The sequence below is a fragment of the Microplitis mediator genome, chromosome 1, assembly GCF_029852145.1.
Source record: "Microplitis mediator isolate UGA2020A chromosome 1, iyMicMedi2.1, whole genome shotgun sequence".
Taxonomy (NCBI): domain Eukaryota; kingdom Metazoa; phylum Arthropoda; class Insecta; order Hymenoptera; family Braconidae; genus Microplitis; species Microplitis mediator.
In genome coordinates, this window is record NC_079969.1 from 21,336,840 (window position 1) to 21,363,698 (window position 26,859).

Sequence of the window (26,859 nt, forward strand, 5' to 3'; positions counted from 1 at the left end):
ACGTTATATTGACGTTTTGCTAAACACGCTACTATCCTGATTTTTCTAGTGCTTATACTGCTAAAATAAATACTTATATTTTTACGCTAATTAATATTTTGTCTGATACAAAACTTGAAAGAGTGGTCAAGTAGGGGATGATGTTTGGACCCCGTAACCCTGATTAAAAACTCCAGTTGAATTCGATTGAAATTTTTGAAAAATAATAATTTTTTTTTTTCAATTTAATTCGATTAAAATATTTAACCGGATTCAATTAGAAAATAATAATTTTCTATCGATCTTTTTTCCAATTAAAAATGAGTCAGTCAATCGGAAATTCTCTATTGAATCCGATAAAATTTTTTAATCAGATTCAATCGGAGTATTTAATCAGGGAACTGCCAATGGTGCACGAAAAATAAATATTTATAATATATTTTTATTTAAAGTTAAACGTCAAATTAAGAATATAAATATTTTATTATGAGTGTTATATTAACTGATTAATTTTAAATTAATTAGTGATGAGATGTAAAATGGATCATTAAATATTTAATCGGTTTAATAATTCTAACGGACGGTTGTGTACTGATAATTTAATGAAAAGTTAATCTTATAAATCCGTAAAATGCTAAATGTGCATTTATTATAAAATCTACAATGGCTTCGACTAATAAAAGATAAAATTGTACATGTAACCAAATGTTAAATTTACCGAATCCCTTTTAAACTTATATATTTAAATGGCAATGATGAATATTTTATTTATGTAATTGCAGCTATCGGACGGCCATCAATAGCTTGCGGATTTATCAAGTATTTAAGTGCAGCGCATCACTAATCGGAAAGATTAATTTAAATTGATATACGTCAATTTGAAATCCAACATAAATATATTATATAAAAATAACGTTTGGTTATAAAATAATAAATTTAAGTAGATAAGGAGGTAAGTATACTTATAAGTAAGTAGATTATTGGATTGTCATTTACCAGGTGAATTGACTCGTCTTGTACCAGCATTGATGATCTGCAATGTCCAACGACCGTCAGCCTTTTCACCCCAGAAATGTACACTCAGGAATGGCCAATCATCAAAATTGGAACTGAGTACGTCTCTTGGTCGTTCGAAAAGTAATGTTGAGGTAGTGCCCATTGGTGAGGTCAGCAACAGGCGAAGGTTTCCCCGAGGGAAAAATCTTAATGATACCTACGAGAGTAATAAAAAAAAATGGATGAAAAAATCTATCTTTATATTTTATAATAATTCTTACTGATGCTTTAATATTTTATAATTGTTTTTTTTTCCCGCTATGAAAGCTTTCAAAAAAAAAAGGGAAGTTATTGGTTTCAGTCCGATTTTCAAAAATCGAGTTTTCATCAGATCTTGACGTTTTGAGGACCTAGGGAGCTATTCTGACCATTTTCGGATGGACATCCAGCCGCGCGCGCGTGTGTGTGTGTAAACTAATTTTTGTAGTACGATATATTTGGAATAAATGAACCAATTTGAAGGTAATTGGCCGCAATCGAAAGGGATTATCAAGACTTCGATCTCAATCAATTTTTAAGTTGATCAATCGAGTAGTTTACGAGTTATACGGAAAATAAAAATTAACAAAAAAATTTTTTTAAGTTTTCTAAGTCGCAACGAGCTCTTTCGATTGCCGAAGAGCACGTACAAATCGGTCGATTTTTTCCAAAAATATCGTCGGATAAAACTTATTTTTTTTTCAACGAAATGTATGTTTCTTCGGTCTAATTGTTTTTTGATCTCAAAGAGCTCAAAAGCTTACCAATAATAACGTTTTCAAGCTCTCTGAGCTCGAAAAAAGCGGGAAGTTTTAGGGTTGGCCCGGAGGGTCAACAGTTTTTCAGATTTTTTTTTATAAAAAACACGTTACACAATAGAGATTGAAAATAGATAACGGCACTGAAAATTGGTCAATTTGTTGAATAAAATAACGTGACCTTTTACGGCATTGATATATATACATATATATTTGTTATAGTATACACAATCAATGACAGTTCTATTGTAGATTAATGTTTTCACATATCGTAATATTGTCAATCAAAAGGTGACATTTTAATGTAAAGTATTGATTTTCCTTTACATACAGTTTTTTTTATTTACGTGAATAAGCCATTTTGTACTTAAAAAAAAAAATTTTTTTTCTTTTTTAAATATTACTATCGTTAAAATACCATAAAACAGTTGCATTTGCACGATCGACGTCAGTAATTCATTATTTACGAGACAGTAAAAGCCATCTAAAAATTTTTTCATACATGTATCATATATTTATCATGAGTTTCTAGGTTTATATTCTCTAATAAAGTTTCTATTTTTTATAGAAACTTTAATAAAAAAAAAAAAAATTCATATGAATATTAAATGAGGGTTACGTTTATTACTTTAAATTTATAGTAAATAATGAAGCGATTGCAACGATAATTTTTAACTTTTTATGGTTTTCAATTTGAATTATAAAATTTAATTATATATTTATGTAGGTTTAGAGCCGATAAATGAAGTTCATGTAGAGATAATAAAAGATATGTTTTTATTTTTCCTCAAGTTATTAATTATGAAACAGCATAAAAAAATGTCGGTATGTATGTATTTTTTTTTTTTTTTTGTAGAGTTAATATAAATCGAGAAAAACGTTCAGAGAAAGATTTAGCGATTTAACGATAAGGTACATTGGTAATTTTGCTGGAGTATATGGACTGAGTAAATATAGGGTAGTTACTAGTGTATGTTAGAAAACGAATGTGTAAAATTTAAACAAAAATATATATATGCAAGTAATCTGTGTAATCTGTACAAAGTGTTATTATTAAAGTCGAGGCAATAAAATTTGAGTTAATCATTTATGTGTAACGTTTTTTTTTTGAGAAAAGAATAATGATGAGTGATTATTCAAATCTAGATAACTGATTATTTCTAACGGACTTCGAAAAAATGGTGGCATTGATCTGGATGTGGAAATTTGAATCAATAGTTTATTTCAGATTTAAAAAAAATATGTGAAAAAATAAAACATTGATAGATTCAAGTCTATTACAATTTTTTTTTCGAGTACGAAAATTTTTATGGTTTTTAAAATAACGGGAAGACATCAGTTGCCTACATTGTTTTTGGTGAATATATCAAATGTTTACAATATTTTTCCGTACATTAAAAATGCTTACTGTCCAATTTGTTACTGTTCATTTGCCTACTAAAATTTATTTTCTACGGTTCTGTTGCCTATATAAATATAATATTGTAGTATTTCAACTTATAAATTAATATCACTTATACACTACAATAATAACACACTTAAATTATAAATAACAACACCACAATGAATTACCACTGTAGTCTTCGCAATAGCAACTGGAAAATTACGAGTTTTCTATTAGAAATCAGTGGTCTGGCCATGTCATTTTCTATATTGACTATAAGATTCAACCCAGTATTTTATGATGGACCGGGCGAGTTATACTATTGTGAAGATTACCGTGGTTCTGATATTTTCCAGATCAGCTGAGTTGTTTTTCTCAAGTGATCGGTCGTGAACGTTGATCATTTCTCATCAACAAGTACTTGATTTTCTCAGCAAATAAATGAAAAGCTTATCTACATTAATTAGGTATTTCATTGATTTGGGTACACAGTTAAATAGTAATCAATTGTACATCATGAAATTTTTTAAAGTAAGCAATAGAACAGTGCAATAATTTATGTATGCAGTTAAATTGTATATTTTATATTTATGTAGGCATTAGAACCGTATAAAATAAATTTTAGTAGGCAACTGAACAGTAATAAAATGGGCCGTAAGCATTTATAATTTACGAACAAATATTGTAGGCATTTTATACATTCGGCAAAAAAAATGTAGGAAACGGCTCTCCACCCGTTAAAATAAATTTTCAAATAAAATACACAACTAGTTAAACGATCTACAGAATTCCAATTCTATGACAGTAAAGTTGCTTCTCTAAAATACTGACGCAAAAATTTACTCTTTTTTCATTAAATAAAATATTTCTTGATATTTATAAAATTTAAAGAATTACGTCACATTGTTAAAAAATATAAGTTGAATAAAATATCCAATAAACTTTTTAAAAGTTTCAAACGCTACAAGTAATTAACCGTTTTTTATTTTTATTATTTTTCGTAAAACTTATTCCCCATACCATCTCTCTGTTAAATTCCATCGAATACTCTGACCTAATTGTTTAACTAGAAAATTGCTTAATTCATTTTTATTTCTTTTATGCTACATACAATTTAAAAAGAAAGAAAAAACATTTAAGTTTAACAATATCTCGCGAATGCACTGATTACAATACTACAATTGAGTTTATCTTTACTGAACTTTAATAGAATTAGAATTTCAACAAAATTAATGAAATAATATTTTAATTATTGAGTAGAAAGAATATTTCAATGAAATAGATTTATAAAAATAAAAAGAAAGCAATAAAAATAAAATGTCCTAAAGCCATATTTTTCTACCTTATTCATTTTTATTACATCCGTCCGTAGTTTTTATGGTAGGTATTACCTTGACAATATTTTTTTCTTCCGTTCATCATCTCTTAGTCTTGGACACAAGAGTATAATAAAAAAAATATCTCACGAATAAAGTTAAATAAAAAAGAAAGTGATATAGAAATATATATATGTATATATATGGTGACCGGTCAGAATATCCATCATAAAAATATCCACGAAAAATATCCAATGCAATAATATCCATTGAACAAATTATCCATAAATAAACATATCCAAATGAAAATAATCAATTCTCAAAAATATCCAAAATAGCAATTCTTGGAACTGTTTTTGCCATAATGTTAATGATTATGGATCAAGGTTAAGGAACCCGGGAAAAAATGATCAGTACTGACCATGCCTGTTCATGTATGATCAGGCCTGAAATTAGACATGATCAGGCCTGATCATACTTGTCCATGCCTGTTCATGTCTGGTCATATCTTTTCATGTCTGAAGCGTTAAGTACGCTCAGGACTAATCATACAAAAATTTTTATTATTTGAAATTTAGGCCATTCGGTTGCGAATAATAATTCCTTGCAAAAGTGGTTCATTGATATGAAAACAACAATTTATTCATGGATATTTCTAATACATACCATTATTGTAAAAATATAGATTTTTTAATGAATATGAATTTATATATGCAATAATGATAAAACAAATGTGTTGTAACTGTTAGAAAATAGGGTATTTTTTTATTAATGGCCCATGAAATAGATATAGAACATGTTAAAAATATGATATTTTTAATGGATTATTATAATTTGAATGTATTTAATGTATAATTACTGATAATAAATCTTATAATTAGTGGATACCGATCGGCAAAGCGGTTATGGATATTTTTGAACACGGATTTATTTCAAGTGGTAATTATTACTTATGGATATTTTTTCTACTGGATATTTTTCCATTGGATATTTTTCATGGTTATTTTTGCATTGGATCTTTTTACATTGGATATTTTGGCCTGGAACCATATATATATATATATATATATATATATATATTAGTGCTGTGCGAATCGTGTTGAAATCGAATCAGATAATTTGTATTATTTGAAAATTTTTGAATTTTTTGTCAATTTTCAAAGTATTTGTCAATATCCGAATTATCGGAAACTTTTCGAATTATTTGATTCGAATCGAGAAAATTCTGATCAACTTTAAAAAATGCAATTTTTATTTCATGGAGAGTTCAGTTATTTAAAGTAACCAAAAATAATTATCTCGTAAATTCGTATCTGAGTTCTATTTACTTCTGATGCAAGTTTAAATTATTGAAAAAGTTTCACAATTTTAAGTAGTTTAAAAAAAAATTTTCGAATTATTCAATTCGAATCCGAAAATTCTGATCAGCTTTCAACTATTCAATTTTTATTTCATGGAAAGCTCGTTCTTTTTAAATAACCAAAAGTAATCGTAAATTCGTGTCTGAATTCTATTTACTTATGACAAAAATTTGAATTATTGAAAAAATTATCACAATTTTATGTCGTCAGAAATAAAATTTTTGAATTATTCGTAAATTTTAAAATGGTTAGAAAATTTCGATTCAAAGTTCAATTTGATTCGATGCGAATTATTCGCACACCCCTAATATATATTTTTAGATGTGATAAAAATAGCTCACCTTGCATTGAACATGCTCAAGAAAACGGACCTCATTAATAGTCCCAGCGCAGCCACTTACGTCCATGTAAACACTGAGAGTATAACCGAAGGATGAATCTATAGGTCTTTCCTCATTGATCTCTTGAGATTTGCAAATATGCTGAGGCGGCACATTTGTCCATTGTTCAGCAAGATTGACCATTCCACCCGCATCCATTAACCCGTAACCGAACTTATGTGAAACTTTACGTTTCACTCCATTGAGTATCCAACCCGGTTCTTTTTCAAGTGGTCCAGATCTCGATGTTAATACAACTAAATATTGCATATCTCGCCACGTTAAACTTGGATTAGCTTCAAGTGCTAATGCAGAAATACCAGCAGCAAGAGGTGCTGATGCTGATGTACCAGTATGTTCAACGGTACATATATGATCGGGTCGTAATTTACCATCCATATCGACAGTTGCAACGCTTTTATCATTACCAGGAGTACCAGACGAATATGTTGAAGCCAATGTTGAGCTGCACTCTTCTAGATACCATGGTTTATATCCCCCTTGTGTTGCACTTGATATTGACAATGTGAAAATACTGTTTGTATAACCGTCGCAGTTACATGAGTCTGTATGACGGCCACCATTACCCGACGCCCAGACAAAGATTGAGCCTTTACCTTTACGGCCCTAGAAAATGTCAATATATGTCCTCGTGAATAACGTTTGATTAAATGTTTACAATGAAATATTTTCTATACTGGGATAAATAGAAATTTATATCATATGAGAATATATTGATGCCAATAAAATGTTACTGCTGCTTTCAATACTGTATTCAAGTTAATTGAATTAATGTATATTAATATTTAGTTGTATTCGATGTATTTAATTTAATAAATTTGTGTTTATGATTATTTTATTTTATGCACAATAATTATTAAAGAAATATTATTTAAACATTAATGGGAAGATAAATTACGTGTATTCAATATATTAAATACACGCAGAAAAAAATATTGCAACTTTTTCTTAAAAATATGAGTTAAAATTACTAAATTCATATTGTGATTTTAAAACGCGGTTGAAATTGTGTTATTTTTACTATCTTGAGAATTTAATTTTTATTTACATTTTGTAATTTTTATTATTTAAGTATGGAAATAAATATAAACTGCATCAGTAAACTTTACTACCCGATGAAAAAAGATTTTATACAATTGTATAAAATTATATACAAAAAATGGCCCGATCCAATTGTATACAACTGTATAAGAATTGTATACAATTCTATACAAAATGTATACAAGTCTATATAATTATATACAATTTTATACAAATTATATACAATTCTATATAATTGTAATATATAGAATTGTATATAATTATATAGAATTGTATACAATTTCTATACAAATTGTATACAATTGGATCGGGCCATTTTTTCTATCCAATTATATATAGTCTATATATAATTGTATAAAATCTTTTTTCATCGGGTATATATTCAAGAAATTTGACTATATTAGAATGAAAATAAATTACATTAAATTTTTATTAGTATTGGTCTATATTAGTGTTGGTTTGAATTTTTATTTTTAAAAAATCACTTGTTTTAACCGAGATTCGAACCCTAATCTCCCGTGCGCGAATCTTTTCCTATGTCTGACGGTTCGATGTCTTCGTTGAACGGAAGCCTCTGAACTTGTAAGAGATATTAATATACGCAATCCCCACCAACTTTTAATTTTATCGATCTGCTTAGGAAAAAATACAAGCCGTTTAGTAATTTTTGGTCATGTTAATAAGACAGATAAATTCTAAGTGACGTCATAAAAGAGAAAAGTGATAGATTAGTTATTGGCTCGAATTATTGAATAGAGATATACTACGCCCATTGCACTCAAATTCAGTGGTTTAATATGAAAATGAGTGTTTATATTAAACCACTCTTTTGACCAATCAGAAAGGATTGTATTTTAATATAAAATTTTATACGCCAGTTAGCGGCGTATTCTTTGGCATGAGTTACATAAAATATTTTTTAGTTGCATGTATTATAGCTAACGTGCAAAAAATATCAAAGTAACTCATCGAGTCATCTTGTGACAAAATTTTTCATCATATATTTGCAAGCGCTCTCTATCACCTACCGTTTTTAGGCACTCATTGTCGTACTTATAGAGTATTTCTTACAAAAACTAATGTATATAACTATTACAATTACGTATATGTGTTGACAACCTCGCCTCTGGCTTAGTAATCAATCGTTACAACCCACGTCTTATACGTAATCGCACTCGATACATAAACTACTATTTTCCCATCATACAGATTGTTTCAATTTACATGTGAAAACAAATAAAACAGATGAAAACTAAATAACGGAAAAATATATTTATTTTAATTGTTTTCTGTATCAATATGTTGCATCAATTTAAAATAAATAAAAATAAAAAAGATCAAAGAATTGTGTAAATGCGTTTTATTTGATTATAAGTTTTATATTGAAAACTTTTTTTTAAATATTTTTTTTGTGTAAACAACCGGAAGGAAAAAATTTTTCAGTTTCATATCTGTTAGTCTGTTAGTTAAAAAAAATTAACTCTAAATTTTTTTGTTTTTCGGAAATTCATTTAAAAAAATATTTTATTGTCTATATTTTTGTTTCAATTAATTATTCATAAAAAAAAAGTATTGACTTCTTTAAATTTACAAACTTCTTCAGAATAAATTTTAAAATTATTTATTTACTTACACTAGTTACTCCATAGATGAAAGCTCTTCTTGCTAATGGACCGGGTCCATCAACGGTCTTACCGTCATCTTCAGGACCCCAGGACGCTGAATATATATCAATGTGATCGGGATTGAGACCTAAAGCTCTCGCTTCAACAGCATCATTTACCGGACCGTCGAGCATTCGTACTCCTGTAAATAAAAAGTTTAATATAAATTTTCATTTAAATTTATCGATTTTCGTATTTATTGTAGTTATCTGATAATATTGATTTTCATGTATATATTCATGCAGTTACTTTATTTACATGATTCGATTTGTGAGTTGTATAGATTCATTTGGTAAAACCGTACGAATAGCCGATAGTGTAGAATATATTAGATGATGATGCTATTGATGTCGAGAAATATAATCGAGAATTGATACAAATGTTGTGTGATGAATATTAATTTCATTTGCTGGTTATTCAATACATTGTACTCTTGATTTTCAACAAGTTTGATATAAATAATATACAAATACAATCCATGTTCGACAGAGAAAAAAAGGATTTCGTGACGCAAAATATTTTTACTTTCCCCGAGAAAAATTTTACTTGCCCCAATAAATTTTTTGAATTATAAATTGAAAACAAAAATTTTCATGGGGTGAGAAAAAATTTATTGCGCCAAAAAATCCTTTTTTGTGTAGTAATTTTTTAGTAGATTTTTTGTGAAATTTCAACTATAGTAGAGATTTTCATGTCATAACTTTTAGAAATTTTTTTTTTATATAGGTTTTATATTATCGAGTAATGTCGAAATGTATTAGTATTATTGACTCAATATATGTATATATTAAGGTGGTCGTTAGAAATTAAATTTTCTCAGACGCTTACCTAAGACCCTCACTTACATTTCGGTTTCATAGTGTGTGTGTGTGTGTGAGTATGATTATTGTATTTTATGAAGTAGTTGATCATGTTATGAGATTTTGAGGGGCAATGTGGACATGCAAAAATTATAGGCAATATGTTTTTTTATTTGAAATTTATCATATTCAATGAAAATGATAAATAAATTTTAACACCATGAAATGCTTCTATAGTCCAGTCAGCTTGAAAATAAAAAGTCATTTTGTAGGCGACTTCCTCATAAGATGATCTAATTTAAAAACTTTTTTTAAAAATATCCCAAAAAATATTTATAAAAAATTTGAAAAATATTTATGCGAGGATTGCTAATTATTACTATCTTAAAAGGCAAAATTAAAAAATTTTTCAGACATATAAGAAATATTACTATCGAGATGGTAACTATTACTATCAGCAATAGTAATTATTACTATATGAGAAACAAATAGTTAACATAAAAGCATGATAATGGTAACGCAATTTCAATCGTTGCTTAAAACGGGCGACTTGCAAAAATTTACATACGTAACGCACATACGTAGAACATGCACGGAGAAATAAAATAGAGGGAGAACCAAAATCTTGGATTTTTTTCCCATACAACCCCTGACGGTTGCTTTTAATGAACTTGGATTGTATGTTGCACACGGAAAGAAATTTCAAGTAAATATGCCTATGCAGCATAGTAATAATTACATTACTATATAATTTGTGTCACGCCGCTCTTGTGTGACTGTTTATACAAACTATAGAGTAATGTAATTATTACTATGCTGCATAGGCATATTTACTTGACTTTTCTCTCTGTGTAGTTTAACAAATAAACTTCAATTGAAAAACATTTTTATTGTATTAAAATGAGAAATTTTTTTTAATTTTATTATTTATAATATTTTATAAATAATTACTCATTATTTTTATATAATAAGTGGTTTAATTACAAAATAATTTTTGTATTTTAATAGAAATCGTTTTTAAAAAATTAAAGACTAAAATAGATCATTTATTTTTATTAATAATCGTGTATAATCTATTAGATTTTACATTTAATTGATTTGGTCGAGTTCCAATCGGTTAACATTTCACCGGAATTACTTCCATTTAGAAAATGTTTGATTAATACGGAACTTAATCTTAATCCCCACTGAATAAAATATTCAAGATAATTCATTTATATTTACCGAATTCGTTTAATCAGTTAAATAGGTTTCGTATTTCGATCTCTTGATACTAATAAATTTTTTTTTTCTTTATTTTATTTGCTGTGAATGTAAAATTATATCATTTCAGAAAATTATAAATTAAAAGTTTCTCTATGAAATATGAATCTTTCTTTTGAAAGAAAAAAAAAAACAATAAGTTCAATGCAATTTACTTTCGAGAAAAGACAAAAACATTTTTCTGATATAATTAGTTTTAAATATTTAGTAAACTATACGTATAAATTATAATATTCAGAATATTTAAAGAGAATATTAAAAATTTTAATTCGATAATATAGGGGGGGGGGGGGGGCAAAACGAGGTACTTATAGAAATACCAAGTTTGCGGGGGCTCAAAGACAATAAATCTTTTTGTTTTTAATGATATTCAAAGTAAATAAGAAAAAATTTTCATTTTTTACGGGCAAAATGGGCACCTCCTAAAATAGGTGAAATAAAAAATTTCTGGATATTAATTGCATTTGATTGAATTAAAATTTCTTGTAAGTAATTTACACAAAGAAAAATTACATTTCCCATAACTATTGGATGCAAAAGAATAAAAAAATTTTTTATCATAAAACAAGTCATTAGCATTTTTCGACTGACACTTTCGATTTTTGAAAAAGTTTCACTATCTACTTTAAATTGTTCATTTTTTTATTTGCCCTCTAAAAATGAATTAGTGAAATTCACTGCGAATCAGTGGATAGTCACTATTTCTACAGCTATAAGTATACCACTAGTTCAACCCGTGGTATACTTATAGCTGGTTCCCAGTGAATATTCACTAATTCGAAGTGAATTCCACTGATTTATTTTTAGAGAGTGCTAATTACTTTCTATAATTAACTTCAAAGTAAAAGATTAAGTAAGTTTTTATTCCAAAGAAGATATCTTAAAAATTATTCAAATACATCTGAAGTAATTTGACACTGGGAGTTCTTTTATTTTAAATTGATAAGATAAAAAATAAAATTGATTTTATACTATTTTTTTTTACGAAAACATAACTTTTCAAAAACAGTAAAAAAAAAAAATTCAAAATAATGCTCAATTACATTTACAAAAGTGATTTTAGAATATTTAAAAAAAAAATTTTTTTTATAAAATTTTGGGGGTAGGGTAGGGAGAGGCTAGTTGATCACTTTTTGGTTTGACTTTCCATAACTTTAAGACTAAGACTAAGACTTAACTTTAAAAAAGTTAAAAAAAAATACTCTACGTGATCACGAAAAAGTGTTTTCATACGAGTATAGGAGAAAAATTCTGAAGACCTGTTTTTTTTTTTGCGTCAAAAAAAAAACAAAGCGTTCCGTTAATTAGTCTGAACAACGGATGTCAATTGATAATCACGCAATAGGTTCTCCTCCCGCAACTCTTTCTTTTCACTATTCAAACTTTTGTTGTAAGTTGCTTAGTTTTCGAGATATTCCGATTGCACAACTTGCCCCTATGATCAACTAGCCTCGCTCTACCCTACCCCATTTGGCCCTCTCCCCTCTCCCCGAATCGAATACTAGATATTTATTTGTACTTAAAACTTGTTAAAATTGAATTAATTTGCGTTTTATTAAATCTGAATTTATAGGATTTTTCAAATAAATTATCCATTTAAAAAGAAAAAAAAAAAAAAAATTGAACTTATGAAGATTTAGAAGGAGGATGTCAATTATGTCTTCCATCATAAAAGTGCTGCAAGCAAATTATACGCTGTCAAATATCTTGGGTAATAAGTACTGATACATAATAGTAACAATCAATGTCATCAAAGTGATTTGATTGAGATGAAATCTGTTAGAATACTTAGACATTTGAATGACGTGAGAAATTACCTCCAATGCTGGCATTGTAAGCAACTCCTACGCCACAATATTGGTTAAAGGCTACAGCAGCCACTTCGCCAGCACATCGAGTTCCATGTTTATTATCACCGTTGTCACGAGGCATTGGGTCGTCATCATTGTCGTTGATGTCTGTGCTAGCTTCGTGATCGTAGTTAAGTGCAAGGTCGGGATGATTTGTTTGGATTCCATCATCTAGAATTGAGACGACCACTCCTTTGCCTGTATAACCTTTTTGCCAAGCTGGCCCGAGATTCATGTCAAAACCATCCTTCGCTCCTCCATTCTGTCAATAACACATTTTTCATGTTTTATTGAAGTTAATTAGTATATTTAATTTATTTCAAGAGCTAAGAAAAATATTTACGGATAAAAAATTTAGATGTTGATGTCAAAAAAAAAAATTCATTCATTTTAAAAAAGCTGCAGTGAAAAAAAAATTTCTTGCCGCAAGAAAATTTTATTTTTAATTCATAATGCAAAAATTTTCTTTGGGCGAGTAAAATTTTTTTGCGCGAAGAAATCCTTTTTTTTCTGCGAACTTTCTTGATAAAAAAAACTTTAATTGAAGTACAGATTTTTTTCCGTGTCCATTTTTCCAGTTTAATATTGAATTCTTATTAAAAGGTAAAATTTTTCATTTCAAATATTGTTTTTTTTTGTTATCAAAAAATATAAAGTGTAAAAAAATTAAATAACAATAATTTGATGTATGAATAATTAAATTACATTAAATTAATGTACCCAATTTCTCTTTACTTACCAGATACCATTGCTCTTTAAAAAGCGGATCCGTGAATAAATTTTGCAGAGGTGCACCTCGATTACGTTGATGGTGAAAAGACTGACGTTGTCTCGTTGCTGTAAAATCGTCAAAGAAGCTCGGATAATCACTGAAGCTAAAAGAAGATGGAATTTGGTAGTCACGTTTTTTTCTACGTTTCTCATGTTGTTGTTGAAACCATTGTACCTGAAATAATAAAAAAAATATTGTTGGGAAATCCGAAAGTGCACACCTCAATCGCTCATGATAATTATTAAAATTTTATTTTTTTATTACACTGTGAAAAATCGCGAATGAATTATGGATTTTATTTCAATTCAAATTCACTTCGCTCAAAGTTCAGGAATTTAAAAAAAAGAATATGAAGATCCATGCATTTAAAAGGTGATTTGAACCTAAGCGTGGTAACTGTCCGCTTTTAACAAGTTTAGATTCAAATCATCTTTTTAAAAAGGTAAAATAAGCCTCCAAAGCCTAAATTTATAGATCGAGAAAGACTCTCATCGGATCGCGTACAATTGGTAAAGAAACAGAAGGGAAAAGGGGGCCACTAATTAGAAATGGCCGCCATGATCGAAGAAAATTTGAAATTAAAAAATTCTACAAATAATTTTTTAGTAATAAATTTATGTTGTAAGATAAAAATGAAGAATTCTAAAAGATGAATAATAATAGCTAAAATTATACGAGTAAACGTTCGAGTAGAATAGTACTATAAGTAATTCGAAATTCGAATTGAATAATTAGAACCTTTGACTCATTAGTGAACGATTAATTACCTATTTTATGTGAACAATAAATACAAACGATGAATTGGAAAACAGAAACTGCCAAAGAATTTGAAAAAAACTGCTGAAAACTAATCTGCTGCCGCCGGGATTTGAAACCACGACCTTACGAATATGAAGCACAACCACTGCCGCACTGCCACTCGGGCGCTCACGATCAATTGGAACGATCTTTATCTACTTACAACGCAGCTATTATTATAACAATAATATCATGCTAAAGAATTGAGCTCATTCGAAGTTACAGATTAAAAGTATGGTAGGCCTCGGAGGGTTAAAACGTCTTTTTAAAAAGGTGATTAAGTCCTCCATGCGCTTCGTTTAGGGTATTGAGGACTTGAATACCATTTTTAAATATATGGTAGGCCATGGAGGGTTAAACTACCATTTAAAAAGGTGATTTACTCCTCCATATCCTACTTTTAGGACATCGAGGACTTAAATAACATATTACAATCAGCGGCAAGTCCAACATCAAGAGAACTGAGGCTTTGGAGGCTCAAACTACTATTTTAATTTTGACTCAGGGGGGCTTGTTTTTTCAGCGGAGTGATCTGGATTTTTTTCGAATTCGTATTTACTCCAATTCGGAGTTTTAATATTGAAATAAACTCCCCTTTGTAGTGAATTTCACTATGAGAGGATTAAATAAAAAAAGACAGTCACCCGTTCTGCATTTACTCCGGATTTAATCCGCTTTTACTCCGAAAATTTTTTACAGTGTATTACTTTGATTATATTATTATTTTAATAATTTTTTTTTCATTATTAATTATTATTTAAAGGAGAAAAAAAAGAAAAAATAACAATAATAGAAATAAAAAATGGCAACTAAATTTTTAATAAATTGCCAGTTATAAGTTTTTTATTAATTAAATTTAAATAAAAAAGATTTAGATAGTGATTTTTATAGGGTTCTTGCGACAATTGATATAAAGCTACTAAAAAAAAATTAGGCCAATGTATTATATTTTCCGAGAGTTATCGTGTTTCCAAAGACTCAAACAGAACAATGGACAGCAAGCACTGGTTTCTTGGATCAAAATAATTCATTTCAAATCAATGGAACAATGAATCGACTGAATATCGAGTCGAAATTATTCTCTAATAAATTATCTTTGTACTGCTAGTATACAATTTAGTCCATTTTAGTGTAATGAAAAAAGTGTAGAGATGATTTAACGTGAGCGAATTAGTCGAAAAAATAATTTCGATCCTAAGGCACACAGCGCGTTCACGTTTCAGGTTTGGAAAAACATAACAATATATTATGATTCAGAGTTGATTAAAAAAAATTTAGTAATACGTTAAAGTTGTATGTTGTTAATAAAAATAATAACAATTACAAAAAGTATACACGATTTTGTAGTCTTTTATCTTCTCCATTTCTGAGTCCACTTTGTGGCAATAATTTATCAAGTTTAGTTATCAACTGAGTTGAAACATGTGCGCAAAGTTGGTTTCATGAGAAGTGGATACCGTAGGTGGATGAATATAAATTATTGTTCAATCTCGTGAAACCAGCTTCAAATTTACGAAGCTGTGTAATTCTCGTTCACTATATACATTAACTACGACTGGACTAAAAGTATCTCTACTCACTAAGTTGTGAACACTTTCGTATATTTATTTCACCTAGACGTCGCATAGTGAAATTAATAAACATTTAAAAGTCTTTTACGGTATGTTGCTCTATTTATGTGCATCCGGTAATTTAAATTATATTTCACATTTATAATTTAAATATATTTTATTTTATTTTACTCCACTATACTGAAAAAAGAAGCGGTGATAAAATTAACAAACCGGGGTTGCGGTGTTACTTAGCGGTGTTAAAACGGTGTAAATGCGGAAGAAATTAACTCCGATCGAAGTATAAGAGTGTGAGCATAAGTGTTTTAAATATAAAATAAGAAATATCACTTTTATTAAATTGAACTAATTGCTGAAATATTTGATTACTTGTCAAATTAAATATTTTGGAACAATATAATAATTATATTTATTATAACTCTGATGTTTTTCATGAGGTAATAACTGATTTACAGATAATAAATTAATATTTAATAATTTTATTTTATTTTTCTCGCTGATTTAGTTTGCGAAGAGACTCGAATCATGAAAATCTGCGTTCCATAATTTATGCAATAAAATCAACATGTGATTGAGGACAAATATTCTTTGAATTTCGTCATAAATTGATAAATCTGTCGTAATATTAATTTTTGAAACAATACGAAATTTTACTTCTGATACTTAAAAAATAAAATTACATTTTTTTAACATCGCTACCCGTGTTGTTTTAACACCATTTTCGGGGTTAAATTTAATACCTATAACCGTAACATCAGGATAGCATGGACTTACACCGGTTTTTTTTTACAATGTATAATATGATTATGAATTTTTTATTATTTATAACTATTCGATTCGAATTTCTGAATTGTTCAAAAAAATTCCAATTATCCGTAACTTTTCAAATTACTCGATTCGAATCGTGTCATATTTTAAAAATGAATGAAAGGTTCATGTATCGATCTAAGCTCAAGAAAATTCTGATAATTTTTTAAATATTCAATTTTAATTCAATGGAGAGCTTAGTTTTAAAAGTAATAAAATATAATTCTTTTGTAAATCTGCGTCTAAGCTCTATTTACTTCTGATAAAAATTTCAATCATTCGAAAAACTTTAACAATTTTAAGTCGTTCAAAAGAAAATTTCGGAATTATTAGTAAATTTTCGAATTATTCGATTCGAAGTTCGATTTGATTCGATACGAATAATTCGTAGGTTCGGACTATTCGTACACCCCTAATAATGACCAATTTATTTTTGGACTAATAATATAAAAATTTTGACGTGCATCTTTGTAAATCTGTTGGTTGAGTTTAAATGAATATTTTAACATGGCTTAATTTACGATAGTCTTGCCTATCTCTAGTGGTAAAGCGGTGCAACTTCCTGAACGGATTTTTATGTATTATATCACCCACATTTCGGCTTGACACTCGGACGTGTACACTAAATATTGCTCTAGATTGTAGTCGTTTATTACTTTTTTTATTTTTATTTTTACCTTCGCACAATCAATTTTTGGTTAAAATACCAAGTTTTATTCGTTTGACCTCTGATTATAAATTTATAATGAAAATTTTATTATCCTTGATTCATGAAGCGATTATACAAAAAACGGGAAAGTAATTAACATGAAAAATCGCATAAGTAAAAATGTAACTTTTCATAAAATAAATAAAAATATAAATTGAAATTTTACATTCTAAATTTGTCATGAAAAAAAAATTACAGATGAATTAATTAAAAAAACATTCTGAAAGTAAAATAGTAAAATAATTTTTTATTCAATTATAAAAAAAAACATCAAAGACGGGAATTATTTAACGTTAAAATTAAAACGATAAAAGCTTTTTGAATAAAAAAAAATATAAAGTTAATTTGAAAGTATACAGAGTACGTAGAGAGCAAGGGGTTAAATAAAGTGACAAACTGAAATGTAGATAAAGATCAGACGGCGTCATTTTGTAAAGGTTTGATCTGGTTGACCGATAGAACGTTCAGAAAACCCTGAACAAACAACAAACAAGTTCGAGTTTTTTTTAGGATTCAATGTTTAAAGTTAGGATCAACAGTGATCGATCGTTGGCGATCCAATCTTCAATTATGCCGACGAGATGAATTTAAGTTGCATTGTAGAGAGAAGTTTAACTCTTGGATAGGATCGATGAGAGTTTGGACGCCCTGTTGGGTGTGCAATCTAATTAAACTCAGGGCATGTATACTTCGGGTCAATGACGTCTCCTGGACCAACACTAAGTTGGTCAAAACTTTGTTTAGTTGTATCGAAATCAACTTACTTGAGGCTCGTCTCGCAAAAGTTTATGATGATGTTCGCTGGTGTCCAGGGACCGTTTGTGGACATTTTTGTGAGTAAGAAGGTAATAATTTTTCAGAGGGCCAATCTGTAACAAAAAATTATAAATAAATTAATTGATTATTCTCATATTTTAAATGTGTAACTATAAATTTATCTTAATCATAATTTATCATATTTTCCCAGACTCTATTTGATAGACATCAGTAATTGTAAATGAAGAATGGAATTATTTAAGATAAGTTTAAATTACTAATTTTACTCAATATTACTTTTTATTTGATTTTATTTTATGATTTAATGAAATTTACAGAGATTATTTTAATCACAAGATAATTTACGATGAAAGACTTTAACTTTTGAAAACAAAGTTTAAGTTACAGAGAACAGATCTTTTCATTCAAAAAGTAGTTAAGCGATTCTAATTTTATAATTATCTTTTTATTTTGTTTCTAAGAAATTTTATTATGTAAGATTATGAAATTTTATTTCTCGTAAGTTATAATGTGGCTGATTATATCTGGGAGTTAATACTTCCGAAAGTGTAAAGTATTAAAAATGTATTTTTTTTTTAGGTTAAAAATTGAATTAAAACATGAAATTTATCTTTGTAAATTTCTAAGTGTATTAGTTCAATTTAAATGCTTTGTGCTTATACTTTTTACATACTTTGAGGTGTTAATTTTATATCGACGTTCTAATTAGCAAGTTGTCTAACTCCATTTCAGAAAATCCTCCACTTACGCGAAAAAGAAAGTAATTTAAAAGACCCCGCCCCTCCTCCCAGTGCGAGCGTATTTTATGAACGGCCCTTTAAGAAAAAATAGGCTTATATGTAATATAAATGTAAGTCCGTTTTGCCTCACCCTCTCTTATATTTATGTAATTTAAAAAAAAATCGCCGCTCGAAAAATGAGTCAATTGACATATTTATCAAAATCATAAATTGTTTAGTTAAATATGGGATAATTTTTATAAAATTAATTTTGAAAAAATTTGCTATGGATATCAACGACCTGATTATTGTGACGAATGATGATATTTTCGGCCATTACATGAAGATGAGGAAAAATAAACTTATTCGTCAATGAATTTTTAGAATAAAATAATTTATCATTTTCAAATATTCAAATTTACGAATTATTCAGTTTCAATTTAAAATCAATTCAAACACACAATCAAATTACATATTGAATGGTTCTTAAGCCGGGTCTGTAGTTATTTTGTTCCAAGCTTTTCTCTCAAAATAAACAATAAATGCAGAATAAAGAACGAAGATTGATGAATTACTTTATAATCTATAAATCTAGGTTCTTATTTTTAAAAAATTATCATTTGTTTAAGAGAAAAATGTCAACAAAGTTTCCATTCACTTAAGAGTGATAAAGAAAAAAAAGTCCAACCCCTTTTAAACTATACGGATATAAGAATTCAATCAATTTCATATTTTTTTGATTTATTACCCTCATATTAGGGTGATCATGCATTTTCGAATCATTAAAAAGAAATAACGGAAATGAAATTTCCGAAAATAAATGAAAGATTGAATAATTTATGAAGAATATAAATTTTTTTCCTCGAAAAATTCTATAATTTGAAAAAAAAATAAAAAAAACGAATAGTTATGAGCATTCAAACTCACGATTCTGTGATTAATGCTTTCTATTTGAAATAGATTAATAAAAACAAATAAATCATTTTGTTTATTTTTTAAAACTTTTTGAATATCGCTTAAAAAAAAACAAGCGTTAAAATTGATCATTTAAAAAAAGTAAAAAAAAAGTGTACAGGATAACTCTAATCCGTTGTAGATAGATAAGGATTATTTAGGAGTTTGTGGCTAAAAATTTATGGTTAAGTCAAGGTTACAACGAAAGTAATATTTTATTTAATTTTCTCTTACTTTTATTCTAATTTCAAGTAAAAGATATAGAAAAACTGAAAAAAATGATTAGTTTTTTAAAAATATAAACATGTTTTTATTTTTCACAGGCCAACCGTAAATCTGTGGTTAACTTGAAAATGCTTTTAGCCCTCCGCTATGAGACCTATTGTGGCCAACAAGTACGACATTGAAGAGAGTACCCAAATTTTTGATCCTTCATATCCTAATTCTGCTAGTAATATTTTATAAGTACTGTAGGCTTTCAAAAAGTTAGTGCGTTGCCATAACCCGGTATGGTTATCATAAGTTAGCTTATTAAGTTGATAAATTGAGGAGAGAAGGAGGAAAGACGGCGTCTTTCATGATTTACCATAATGATTAACGGGTTTCTTTTATCCCTGTTGATTCAAAAAAAAATTTTCTGTTATTTATAAAGATATTTGATAGGTTTTGAAAACAATGAAAAAAAAATTTTTAATTGATATTTTGGGATTTTTGTATTTTGTTGGAACTGAATTCTTTCTCAAAGCAATAAAGCGCATTAGGGTAAATTGGACAACCTGAGAAAAAAATTTTTATTTTTAAATTCTCTTTTTTTTCCATTTTTGAGTTTCCTACAAAATAAATATGCAAAAATTAAATTTTAAAAATCAATATAAATATTTTTAAATTTATCTCACGTTTCATTTTGCTTCCATCAGTGAATTTACGCTGAACTATGCAGTGTGAAAAATTTGGGGAGTGAACGCGGATTAAATCCGGAGTGAATGCGGATTTCAACAAAATCGAGATCACTTCAAAATTACTCCGCTGGAAAAATAAACTCTCTATTTGCTTTGTATATGGGTATTTTTTTTTACTCCGGGTGACGGAGTAAATTTCGATTTGAATAAAATCCGTAATCACTTCGAATTTATTTCCGATTTTTTATAGCGTGTGGCGCTGAATAATCATGAAAGTGAAAAAAAAACTATTTTTGAAAGCTTACGGAGGGGGCCATAATTGAATAAGAGACCGTCTTACTTCTTTCTCCTTATTAAAATTTTGATAAAATATTATTTTCAATTGTTAGTAGAAATGAATATTTTTATAATTTATGTTTGAATTATATTTATAATATTTAAAATCATTTTTTCCCTTTGTAAAATAAGTGAATGAGAAAAATATATAGCGGATTTCCAGAGCTTATTTTTCCATTAAAAAGTAACAGTACATTTTTATAAATCTAACATATTTCTTATAATATAAATGCTATACGTTATATAACTATATTTTTTATATATTTTCTTTAGCATTTTAAATCCGCTTTCTGACACTCATTATCCGCTTATATTACTTTTCCTTATTTCTTATTTATGTTTTTCTTTATTTTTTAAAAATTGAAACTGATATATTTTACACTATTAATTTATTACAAATATATAAGACAAGATATGTTAAGAATTGTCTTTTAATATTTTATCGATTATTTAAACATGCATTCGAGAATGATGAGAAAAGACATGTTGTAAACTTTTATTTTGTCTCAATTTTTTCTCATATATCGTTGAAAAATGCTTTATCCTCATGGAACAAGATATGATGCCTTCCAGATACAATAATAGACAGGAGAATGTATCAAAAATAAGATAAGGTGCTTTCATATATATATCTAAGAATCTTTTAGAAGCAAATTCCAAAGGGTATTTTATAAAAATTCAAACTATTTAATGAAATATTTCACAATCCTTTTCTTACTTATGCGATGTAAATAATAAATAATATAAATAAAAAAGTATTCATGAAATTTTTATTCAAAAAAGTAAATTTTTTTTTAATAGACGTATTTAATGTATACTATTAAAATTCTATACATTTTTTTAATTCATTTGTCGAAATATTATTTTGATGTTTTAGTTGGACGGAAATTTAATTTAACTATTCAGTTATACAGTAAAAAATAATGTGTTAATGTGTCTTTGGTCGTCCTTACCCAACCTTTCGAACGTCTGTCAAAAAGCTGGTACTGGAATACAACGACTAACTACGAACCCCTCCACGTGCAATCTTTTTGTCTTCATAATTTTTGTATATCTACATTACAATCCATCGCTTGAAGCGTTATGTTGCCTGTTACTCTCTTTTCATATCGTATGTAAATTGTTATTGTACATTGCCGATTGGCGTTAAATAAATAAATAAAATCAACATAATCTGTGTGTTAAAAACGGTCCACACAATATTTGTGTTATTTTTGAACACAGGCTATTTGTGATGAATTCCAACGTAAAATTTATGCCAAAATTTCAAGAGAAATTTCGAGCAATACGAGAAATTCAACACTTTTTTAATGTTACTGGCGACCGAAAAAAAATGTTAACTTTTACATTTTATTGCATACTTCAAGCGCGAAAGCGCTGAGGGTGCTTTATGGTCGATCTATTACATTCGACTCACTCACTCACGTTAAATTATCTCATCTACACGAAGAGCTCGAAAATGTATTCACAATATTGCTTTTGAGCTCCTTGATTTCGAAAACAGCAGCGTCTCAGGGCTGGCCCGCAGGGCCAACCGTTGCCCAGATTTTTTTAATTATCTTTGTATTTTTTATCACAAGAATTCTTATGAAAATCACTATCTAAATCCTTTTAGTTTAATTGTAATTAATTAAAAACGTAAAAGTGATTATTCGCGAAAAATTTAGCTGCGATTTTTATTTTCACTATTTTTAGTATTTTTTTCTTTTGTTCTCTCCATCAACTACTGGCAGCATCACTAGCGTAATAGTTGAATCGAAACAAAGAGCGACAACTAAGATAAAAAGGCGGGATATTTGAAAAAAAATTGTAATAAAAAAAAATTAAACTTAAAATAAGAAATAAAATAATCAAATTAATAATTTAAAAGTTGAAGAAAAACTCGTAAATTAAAATTACTGATTCAAAATTGAATGAGCGATTGAGGTGTGCACTTTTGGATCTTCCAGCATTCTTTTTTGTACAATGGATGTTCAGTATATTTATGTATTATTTTGAGGTTATCAGTAGTTAATTTTAAAGCAACACTTCATAAATGTTGATAAATTTAATTTTTGTGCTAAGTAATATTTTTGAAGTGTTAAATATAGTAGATCGATTTAAAATTTTAAAGTAACAGTTAAATGTTTCGATTTACTACAAAATAATCAACATAAAAAATTTAACGCGGAACGGTTTTAACACAGATGCACAATATTTTTTACTGCGAATTTTTTCAAATCCCAAGTAATTATTTAAGTAAAATTACTCAACATAGTGCAGTATAGGCATTTGTATATGAGAAAATAACTTTATATTTTTTTTTGTCTCTTACTATCATACAATTTATAACTGTCGGCTTATCCATAGGCGGCCACTCCCGTTGTTATAGCTAAAAATTGCGGAATAAATCTAAAAGAAATCCTTAAAGTGGGTGGATAGGACGCACGAGTTAGTGAATTTATGATTGTACTAAAAGAAAAAGATACAAAAATATATCTATATATATATTTTTTTTCTTGACAAATAGATACAGTAAAAGATGTGTCTAGTATTTTTACCATTAATCGTCATACAGATCAACCATAATGCAGACTGAGAACGAGTTTTTCTTTGCAATTGAAGTTTCAAGTATGACCATCCGAAAAAACACATTAGCAGAAACTTTTTACGGGCATAAAAAATATTATTTATTATTGAATTTAAAATTAATTATATTTTATCTGAAAATAAAATTAAATATATCATATTTTTATTACGGCAATTTTACTTTGAATTGTTTTTCCTTTTTATTCTAGAAATATTTGAATACTGAAATAAATAAGATAGACGTCCCCTCTATGGAACATTTAAGCGTAACAATTTTTTAAATGGTTTCTTATTTATAAAGTGTCAATAAAAAAGTGAATAAAAAGCAAAATAAGGTATATTTATAGGTACAAATTTAAAAAGAAAGATATTGATAAATTATAGACTGACAATTTAATAATAAATTAAAAATAATATGAAATATCAATGACTTTTTTTTATCGAACTTTTATTCAACTTCTGCACTGATTTGCTATTGCTAAATTGCTAATACGATTATGCTTTGTTTAAATGATATTTACTGATTACGCTTTGTTTAAATGATATTTTTATTATGATTTATTTAGTTGATTCAATGTAAGGGGGAAACGGACCACTCCAAAAATTTTTTTCTTTCAAAATTGTTTTTAACTGTCATATACAACTTAAATCATCATTTTGTACAATTTTGAGAGTCCCAAAATTTGTTTTGAGGAATTTTTCAGTAGACTCGATGCATTATTGGCCATAACTACAAATACAAGCGTTGACTATTTTGGATTTCAAAATTTAGAATACTGTTGTAAACTTTGTTTGATTCTCCATTAAAAGTTTTAAGTTTCATATTTATTTTTAGTGCAAAATACACGGAGAAATTATTCTTGTCCGAAATGCTATGGTGTCATTGAAAAGTCTGACTATGTTGGCCACCTGATGGAAAAAATGACCATGACCACAGTAAAATTTACAATGGTTACAGTAATTTGTGATATGATATGTCAATTTTGCAATGGTGATAGTAATTTTTCCATGGGTTAATTTCAATTTCTGCAGGTGGCCAACATGATCCGGCTTTACTAGGACACGTTTTGAATAGTCAACGCTCTTTCAAACTTTTTTTAACACGCTCTCTAAACATGAATTATTGAAAATAAGTGAATATTCACTAATTCCAAGTGCAAACCGAACCACTAATTTCAAACAGTGGTTCGGTTGGCACTCAGAATTAGTGAATGTTCACTTATTTCACTTATTCATGTTTAGAGAGCGGGTGTCTTTTTTGCTATACTTAAATTCTACATATGCCATTTATTTTCAATAATTTTGTTTTTTTTCGCAATCTTAATTTAATGACAGTATTGCAAATATTTTTTTACACTTAAATTGAATACAGACAATTTTATGTTTTTACTTTTCTTTGGGGGCGGTCCGTTTTGCCCGTCCGGGGAAAAAATTAATTTCTCCTTGATTAAGAAGAATGATTTAATCCATGCTAAGTGTATATCTATAAAGTAGTAGATTCAAATTGTTTTAAATCATTTTAAATTGTTTTGAATCATTTCAACTACTTTCCTTGATCAGGGTTATAGCGATCGGAAATTTGGTTAAATTACTTCAAATGGAAGTCAAAAAAAAAAAAAGATTTACGGTATTCAAATGCACAAAAATCCATTACTTCCTTAGTGGTCCTGTTTCACCCGCCCTCCCCCTATATATTATTTTACGAGTGATGAATTTTATGAACTGAGTGATAAAGAAGACCTATACCTTATTATGTTTTCATTTTTATTATTTGTAATATTGTTAGTCATTATATTTTTTAATTACGCGTTAAAACTTAAGAGAGAGTTGAAATGGACGCTCTAATGGAATAATAGTGTCAACTTTACCTGTTTTTACGACTTCTACCTATATTTAATGGTTCGGTCCTGTTCTATCATTAGTATAAAGTTGTCATCACTAAAATAAAATTTTTTATATCTAGCCAGAATGTAACCACGAAAAAATAAACAATTTTTTTTTTCTTTCATAATTGTTTGCATAAAATGAACTTTTTTTTTTATCTAGAGTAACTGATCCAGTAAATATAAAAATTATGTGAATTTATAGTATGTAATTTAAAAAAAAAATCATTATAATTTTATAAAAGAAGCATTTCATTATTCTTTGATTGACATATCATTTAAAACATCCATTGTAAGTTTATTCTTTTTTTTATTCCTTATGAAACGATAAAAAAGTGTGTGCATTTACTCATCGAGAATTCTTTTGCCCACTAGCCCAGTCATTCAATATAGATTTGTTCTATTTAAAAATCACTGAGTCATTTTTCTAGAATATCTGTGGTCAGAACGATTTAATAAATCGTTTAATATAGAATTTACTAGAGTGAAAGATTGTTTTTTATAGACAAGATATCCGTAAAGAAAAAAAAAATTAGTGAATCGTATTTTTCAAAGGAAATAAAATGTAATATCGCAAGTATGCCACTACATTGAGCAATAATATTTTTAGATATGGAAATTTTTTTACATACAGGAAAACCAGTAGTAAAATAAGACGCCTTATTTTTTAAGATATGCGAAGTAAAAATAAGACACCATTTTTAAGAGGAAAAACAAAACTTTTTTTTTTTGTTTAGAAATGTTTTGATACGATTTGTAAAAACGAATGAAACAAGTTGATCATCTCAAAGAGTGCGGCCACTTGAAAATTTTCAGAATTATTTTTTTTTAAATATTTGCTATCTGAATTACTAGATTGTGAACTGAAAAAAGCTGACTCTGATATAAAATCTTCCACAATTGTAAGAAAATTTTTTTTTTACAAAAGTATCAAGTTAGCCACATTTTCCAGGCTCATCAACTTGTTCCATTATTTTTTACGAACCGTAACTAATTATTTTTAAGCAAAAAATAATTGTGCTTGTCGAAAAACATTATGCCTCATTTTGCTCCGGATTCTCCTCTGTGTAATGGAATCATACAAAAAAAAATCTAAAAATGTTTAAAAAAGGTTCATAAACGTAAACTTCCGAGTTTGAGACAATTCTAAGTTGATTATTTTGGGAACTGAAAATATTCAAGACTAAAAAAAAATTTTCAGCCAAGTATTTTTT

The 26,859-nt window shown here is 27.8% G+C and overlaps 1 protein-coding gene across 2 annotated transcripts in view; it reads right to left on the reverse strand.

Moving 5' to 3' along the window:
* LOC130675445 (furin-like protease 2) overlaps nucleotides 1-26,859 on the reverse strand; it is a 265,829-nt gene that overhangs the window by 11,373 nt on the left and 227,597 nt on the right. For both annotated transcript variants that reach the window (XM_057481143.1, XM_057481153.1), the window contains exons 3-8: nucleotides 18,274-18,378; nucleotides 13,592-13,798; nucleotides 12,820-13,114; nucleotides 8,909-9,081; nucleotides 6,175-6,840; nucleotides 976-1,192 (exon numbers count right to left, since the gene is read on the reverse strand). In XM_057481143.1, the coding sequence (XP_057337126.1) occupies nucleotides 976-1,192; nucleotides 6,175-6,840; nucleotides 8,909-9,081; nucleotides 12,820-13,114; nucleotides 13,592-13,798; nucleotides 18,274-18,378 (1,663 nt within the window). The remainder of the gene's footprint in view (nucleotides 1-975; nucleotides 1,193-6,174; nucleotides 6,841-8,908; nucleotides 9,082-12,819; nucleotides 13,115-13,591; nucleotides 13,799-18,273; nucleotides 18,379-26,859) is intronic.